Raw genomic sequence first — 8,199 nt, 5'->3', positions numbered from 1 at the left:
ATAGGTTTATTCTCAGAGTTTTCCTATAATACGCATTTACTTACATAAACATAATTATAAACTTTAAACGGGAAATGAATGCTATACGTATTGATATTTAAGCAGTATAAACAAAAGATGCCATCGTAAAATGAACTACGAATATTTAGAATCACCGGTGTTAAACACCCACCTATACTTAGTAGACGGAAAACATATGCACCTTTTGGTGCGAAAAACATACATCAAACTATAACTGACATGAGTGAAACACAGGTGGTCTTTATCAACAGCATTCCCGTTCGTGCGAGATACATTTTGCATGAGGTTATGACAATCATTGACAAGGGATCATTAACTATCCCTCTATAGATGTCGTGGTTAGTTAGAAGGTCAATAACGATCTTACCAATATTTACTTATAGACGAAATATTATGTCTCTCTTTTTTTCTCAAATCTAAACTACTCCTCCACTAAATAGAGTCGGTACGTGAGAGTGACGTGTAAATCGATCTTCAGGTTTTACCAGCAGGTAGGTAAAGGGCGATCGTACATCTTGCGTCTGAGAGGTTACTGTGGTCGGGCCGCCTGGAGAAAAGTAGGCAGGTCCACAATTATACGGAACTAACCCATAGGAACCGGTAGAGTGTGAATGTGACAGCGACGATAAGAAGCTACTGGCTGCTGTACTGTAGAAAGAGGAAGTTGGAGTAACTCCTGCGTGATTCAAGTGCAGTTCACCCGGGTTGAGAGCGGCTGAAGGACTGGATAGTTCATTGGTTGTCCCTGCTGCTGCTCGAAGTTTAGCAAGACTACCAACGTTAATACTATTGTATAAGCTACTGAAAGAAGGTCTTAGCGAACTAGAAGATAGAGGAAAGTCAAGGGCGAAAGTCCGAGCCGTCACTGCTTTTTCACTGTCCAGTAGTGGAAAGGTGTGAGGGGGAATTTTGGGCAAAGAATCAAAGCTCAGAGGCAGGCACTGTCCAATAGATATGAAACTGGAATCTTTCTTCAAGAGAGGCTTTGGTTTCCGCCGAGGTCTGTATTTGTAGTCAGGATGTTCTTTCATGTGTAAGGCTCGTAAACGCTTGGCCTCATCGATGAAAGGTCGTTTCTCGGCCTCGGATAACTGTTTCCACTCAGCTCCCAGACGCTTGCTAATTTCAGAGTTGTGCATCTTGGGATTATCCTGGGCCATCTTTCTTCGCTGTCCTCTGGACCACACCATGAATGCGTTCATCGGACGTTTAACGTGGTGGTCGCCACAGTTTTTAGACATATTCTTTTTTTACTTTCAAGATAGAGTGTTTCACATGTGGACTGTAATAGATAACAGGATACGCCTGTGTTTTTAGAACTTTATATATATATTTGCTGTAGTTCGTCGTCACGCATAACACAAACTTAACGAAAATCTTCTCCCTCTCCAACCTGACACTCTAATAACACTCTTAACGACTTTCGGGATGTATATGATCGTTTAGCTGATGTTTCAAGAACATTCATTTGACAGTGTTATGCCAATCACAACTTCGTAACGATATCGCTTCCGCCCATCTGCTTATCGTCCATTCCTAGTGATTCACGCCCGTCAACCCTGAGTCATTCATTGGCTATGCATGATACCCTAAGAACTGAACTAGTTTTCAAGCGCCATCTATCTTTCCTAAGAAAAACGTTCAATTATATCTTGTGTTTAGACAAAACCAAAGTTTGCTGTTCAGGTGAGTAAAAAATTATAATACTCATGGATCAATCCAAATAAAGTCATTCCATGCATTGGTTACATTGACCTTTATGATAAAATGGTCGTCTTATTAGCAGCTCTTGAATATATTGCAAAATATACATAGATGTTGAAATGGATAGTGGTACTGTTAGTGTGAATTTATTGGGAGGTAAAACTCATAATGAGTGTTATTATAATTTATAAGAATTAATGAAAATTTCAAAGATTACTTTAATGACGTAAGCTATCAGTTGATTTTTAAATGTTCACGTTTTCTAGTCCTTCGCTAGAATATTTTGTCTATTATATTAACAACAGTTCTGCCTTTACAAATTTGACATTCTTGTATTCGTTTCTTGATACACATATTTAACATGATACCTTAATCAATTAGACTAGATATGTTCTTAAATATAGCCTTTCCAACGATAACTTTGGATTAAGGCGAATACAGGGAGTATTTTACCAACGTAATTCATTGCATTGAATCTGTTCTGTTACTAACACTGACAGGTATCAATATTTTACTATATCATTATATAATACTATCTTAATATCTTCTAACGCATTTATAACTCTCTCACAACTGCTTTGCTTTCGTACTTTATAAGAAATATTACAAATGAAAACTATTTCTGTAGTTTCGCATGTCAGAAAGTACCGTATAATAATTTACTGTGTAGTGATTACAATGTTTTAAAAAATCTCGATTACTCAAAGTTGTTTATATTACTCATATTGTAGCAGTACAAGTTAACATTCTTAGGACTTTTTCTGATAAACATTACACTGCACAACAATTGTTTTGAAAAGTTTTGCTTCCTGAAAAATTTTTGCTATTTGTGACAGGTACCTAGTGGGTATGCACAAATATAGTTTTGGTTTTTGCTTCATCACGTAGGAACTATGAGAAATAGACAGTTAACTGTTTACCGTCAATAACGTATTTAATTGCGTTTATGTTTCTAATACGCTATTAAGTTCAACATAATTAAAAGTGATTTGCTACTGATTTTCGTTTGTTTTCAATGACCGGTGCATCACCTTGCAGTGTCCAACAGTAGTCAACAAGCATTGACGGATTCCAGTTGCCCTGTTATCGTTTCTCCATTGTAGCAATGTCCTGGTGAAACTGAAGATTTCGATGAAACGGTACGTGATGGTCAAATGTGGATGTTAATTTCGTGATCAGCAGCCAAAAATCTATTAGGAACACCCAACAGTGTTGGAGAAGCAAAAACTTTGTTGTGCAAAGTTATTAGCATTTTCAACCTGGACAACACGTGAGTTAAATAAACAGCTAGGTCTTAGATCGGGAATGCTCAAACTCAGCCGTCTTCTTTAAAACTCACTATATATCTGAAAATTAGTTGTTTTTTTTGTGGCAAATTCTATCAGTTGTCTAGAAAACTATAATAACATAAAGGCTTATAGACTAATCTGTAGAGAAAGGTTAGCAAACAGTGGTTCAGTACCTAAATTGTTAACAAGTCACAGCGTATGTCGATTACATGGGTGTATTCCTAACTTAATAAAGGACTGGCTGTCGCATTCATAACACCAACACAAATGAAAGTATGTAGGGAGTTCGGTGGTGTATTTTGACTCGAATCTTGGACCTATTATACCGTAACTCGTAACGTTGACTATTTTGCCCCGAAACTTTAGACAGTTAATCACATTGCTCACCGTAAATTATAAAATAAAAATCAAATTGACTGAATTCTAGTTTGTTTGTTTGCTTTATGTAATAATTGGTAAACATTTAGAATAAACTATAGATGAAATTTATCAACTGGATATATATTTAAAGTTGTTCAGGCTTACTTTTGGTTTCCACATTTAGATAGGCACCGACGGCGCTTAATTTTTAGGAAAAAAACGATTTGTATGAAAACTCGTGCAGCTGTGAGGGGTGACAACTTAAAATATTTACTATCAGTACCAAAACGTATTAGAGTAGAGATGAAATACTTATATGAATTATGGAAATAAATGCAGAAAGTTGTGGCAATAACAGATGACTTGGATTATGTGGAATATTTGATATATCACGACTACATATAGGTGACACTCAGTTACGAATATATTAATGGAAGTCTTAATCTTGCATGTTTAAAACCTACTATAATGATAGGGAATTATACAAACTGTCCGGACAGGTAATATGACGTATAATTAAGTTTTCGCTGTATAATATTTTAGGGTATGGTTAAAGATAGAAGTTTAGTTGTTTTAGAGTATAGTTGCGATTAAACATCTTTATTAATAGCGAGTTATTGTGTCTATATGCTAGCGATTGATGTTGTAAATATATAGAACAAAAACTGTCTATATAATGCGCTGATGCTGTACATACTTTCAAAGTATTACTGTTTTTACATAATAATGTTCTGATACAAATATTTTTACTACAGTATACTACTACTTCTATGTGACACTGTTACTACGTAGATATATTTACGTCACTGTACTACTGTGTCTATATGATAGTGTTGCTACATCGATATATTTATTACAGAGTATTACTGCGTCTATATGATAGTGTTACTACATAGATATGTTTACTACATTGTACAACTGAGTTAAAATGATAGTGTTACCCCACACAGTTATGTTTACTTCAGTGTACTACTACGGCTGTATGATCGACAATGTAAGTATCCTTAGTATAGAAAACTTCTATATTGTATACGACTTTAGTGCAAAGAAAGTGCTATTGTTAAAGTATTTATACTACTGATATCTTTATGAGAATACCTGCAATGCTATTATCGTTGTAGCGTTAACACTTATATTGTTGTGTTGCAGTATCACTGTTCTAAAGCTGCATATGAAGGAAACCACTAACTCATCTTTGGTAGTTGTTGTGTATATATATATATACATACATACATATGCATATATTCTAGTATTGAAATTAAGAATGCCTGCAACATATAGAAAAAAATTCTTAAATTTTTATAAGAAATCTATAAGTATAAAAGTATTACTTGCCATCATATGGACATGTAGAATATCCATCTGTTCATTATAACTGAGGCCATGCGAACTGAAAATAACTTTTTGTCATAAGCCTTTTGCACAAACGTTAAAATTGAAACTTATGTTTTCCGCTAACCTGAGTCTCCTTCTGGTCAACAAGAAAAGTAAAGACGTTAGTATAACCAAAGAAGATAAAGTCAGTAGCAGTAAATAAAAAGTCCAGATATTAAATAAAAAGTCCAGATATGTGTTTAATAATGTTATAAGCCAGCTGCAGATCTTACAGACTCTGAAACAACCGAATGTGAGCTAAAGAATAGAAAATAATAAATAATAAAATAATTTATTAAACATGTATAATCTTCCATTAATAATTTATAGAATTAATCAGCTAGAGTACTTGGAAACTTTGACCATATGGCAAATCAAACAGACGATTGGCCTGATGACAAAGATCCGTAAACACTAATTAAAGAAATGCTACTAGAAGAACAGAAGTCGTCTTCTGTAACGACTATCTTCACTATTAGTATTGTATAGAATATAGTAGACTTACTGGGCGGAAGATAATGATATAAATATTTACTATCAGGTCGGCTTTGAAAAACAACATCAACTGAAGTCTGCCTTTAGCTATAGGAATTAACACAACGAGTTTGAGGTAAAACTACCTGAACTGTAAATTACATTGCCAGATTCAGACTATTGTGTAATCAAAATGGAATTCCTGATTTTTGCACAAAACTTAATCCTAAAGTTTCATGTTGAAGAGCTCCCGTGCATAACTTGAAAGATTGAAGAATTTACAAAACCCTAAAAGGCATAATAACATGTTGAATAATTTACCTGACATCAAACATTATCACTGAAAAAAAATGTACCATGATTGTATTGGTGAACATTTGAATAATCTGTTTGAAGATTCAGTTAAAAATAAGAAAAAACTGTGATAAATACATTTAACTAACGTGCTGAAACACAGACCCTCTCTAATGTGGCTAAGCCAAACGGAGACGAGTCTTTAAACCACCTAAGAAAACATAGGAGTACAGTAGTGCGTAAACTGTCAACGTGCGGTTGCAAACTCATCTGCGTCACTTTTGAAACTTATGCTCAAATCAAGACTTATTTTTTGGCTAAGGGTTTCTTCTCTCAGTTGTTTATTCAAAAGAAAGATTAGTATAAATCAAAGTTCGCACCTTGCAGTTTTCTTTAATTTTCTTTACTTTGTGTCAGCTGGTCATGTTGACAATGGTCAATATACGCTTTACCGTGTGAAAATGAAACCATCATATGAAAGATCAACAACATTCTGACCAAGTTCATTATATGAAAATGAGCCAACTAGGACGAATATCTCTCGCACAAATTCAGGGAATACAAAATGACCTAATGACAGCACATATAATGTATTCCCTAACAAATAAGGTGGTTAATAAGAACCAGTTAAACTCAGGAAATTGGTCATGCATATGATTCCGCTTTCCTATATACTGAGTTAAATATGGTTAAAAGCCTAAGCTTGCTTTATTAAATCGTGGTATTTTAAGTAATGCATTCATTAATATATTAAAATTAATCTATTTCTCTGGTAATAAGGAGAAACGACATATTCATCTTTAAAGAACAAACCAGTGAATAAATTTTTGTTCATTTAAAGACAACAGTGTTAAATCTTTGAATACCAAGTCTTACTACCTATTTCCTATGTTAATGGCAATTTGAAAAAAAAAAAAAAGCATGTAAGTGTAACCTTAACACAAGGATTAGATTTATTTTCATCTACGAAATGAAAATTAAACACAAGTGAAAATTATATAACGAACTCGCTTCGCCAGAAAATTTACAAATTACCTTGTTACCCAGCTTTCTACATGGCTATTACAGAACATAACATAATTTCAACATTAAATTTAGAAAACATTAAACATCTTCTTATAACGTCCATGATCATATGAGCATAATGTTTCCACACTAAACCATGAACCTGTGATTAAGAGAAGTTTTATTAATAAAATCAACCTTCCAACCAGGAAACTTCCAGGCACAACACCATGTGTTTTTAATCATTGTTTCTCCAGACATTCCTAACCTATTCGTACCCAATTTTTTACACAATGTTTTCCACATACTTGAATTAATCTTAGTTTATTTGTTTTCTTCGTAGTCAATAATAAGCAAATTACGTCAATTCGCGTGTTCGAATGAGTAAACACCATCGATTCTCTAGCTTAAATGCATTATTCACTCATTGTTATGTAGTTAACTAAGATAAATAAAGTGTTCTTTACTATTATACCCAAGGTTCTTGAAGATAAATGCGCTGCCAATATAAATACCTTGCCTATATAAGTAAAAATTCGTACTTACTGTAAAATCTGTAACTTGTAAACTAAACGAAACCATTCAACTCTGTTGTATAATGTGTTTGACTTCCACCCCTTCTAGTGACACAGAGGAATTTCTGCGGACAAATATATTGTGTTAAAATATTCACTTTTTCACACAGTTCTGATGAAGGTTTTAGTTTATTTTTGTTAGCCTTATTTATGTTTCAATCACATTGTGAAACAGATACTAAAAGCTTGCTTCAACATTAGCTTCAGACAGTAATAAAGACGTTAATGCGGTGAACTAAGAAGTATTAGATTAAACTTGTTTATAAGGGAAACCAGTGTATAAACACACTAATGCCTTTGTTAACAGTATCACCAAGAGAGACACATTATTATTGTGTCAACAGAATTAACGTTGTGGTTTTTGGAGACTGTTTTATTAATAGCGCCTGAAGCACAGCTGTTATTAATTGTTTACCATTAACTAAGTCAAAGCTTTCATTGGCTTTATGACATCTACACTCAACAAATCAGGTAAGGCATACTGATCTCGTTAAAGTTTACGCGTACCTTCACAACCCCTGGCGCTCACGTGAGAGTTTGGTCAAGGAAATTATATTCCTAAAATACCTTATGTTGGGGATAGAAAAAACACGTAAATATTTAACGTTTTTACAGAGTTTATCAATTACTTATTCTAACTGTCTCTCAGCACAGAATTTAAAAGACATAAGATACAAGCAGCACCCAATACAAGTCGACCAGTTTGTAAGATCTGTTTAGGCACACTAGAAGGACGTGTATTCAGCTCTCTGTAGGCACGGATTTATATCAATTACGTGTGTAGAAAAAATTTGTGTGAAAATGGAATTAATTTATAAAATACATGAAGGGATAATTACTGACAATTAAGATAATTAGAAAATTTTCCAAGATAGTTAAAGCAAAAGAAGCATACTTAATTGCTAAGCTATAAATTTTTCCTATGACCAAATCTTTGTCATAGAACAGATTTGTTTGAATATAACTTTGTACTGCGACACCATTTATTTTCCTTCTTTTACATATATCGACATCGAAAACTGTTTCTTAGAAAAGAATCAGAACCAAACTAAATGCAAATTAAACAAATCAGAGGAAGTAACTATCCTAAATAATTCCTATGA

The 8,199-nt window shown here is 33.7% G+C and overlaps 1 protein-coding gene across 1 annotated transcript; it reads right to left on the bottom strand.

Moving 5' to 3' along the window:
- Positions 1 to 236: 236 nt before the first annotated feature.
- Positions 237 to 1,486, bottom strand: LOC143246211 (uncharacterized). The gene has a single exon (XM_076492480.1). It carries the CDS (start codon positions 1,260 to 1,262, stop codon positions 438 to 440), a length of 825 nt encoding a protein of 274 aa, XP_076348595.1. The 5' UTR covers positions 1,263 to 1,486; the 3' UTR covers positions 237 to 437.
- Between the last annotated feature and the right edge of the window lie 6,713 nt (positions 1,487 to 8,199).

Source organism: Tachypleus tridentatus, chromosome 1 (genome assembly GCF_004210375.1).
Source record: "Tachypleus tridentatus isolate NWPU-2018 chromosome 1, ASM421037v1, whole genome shotgun sequence".
Taxonomy (NCBI): Eukaryota; Metazoa; Arthropoda; class Merostomata; order Xiphosura; family Limulidae; genus Tachypleus; species Tachypleus tridentatus.
This window is presented reverse-complemented; position numbering and strand designations above follow the sequence as displayed.

Bases quoted from the DNA above. Each gene is read 5' to 3' on its own strand.
- LOC143246211 (XM_076492480.1), bottom strand. From the start codon at position 1,262: ATGTCTAAAAACTGTGGCGACCACCACGTTAAACGTCCGATGAACGCA.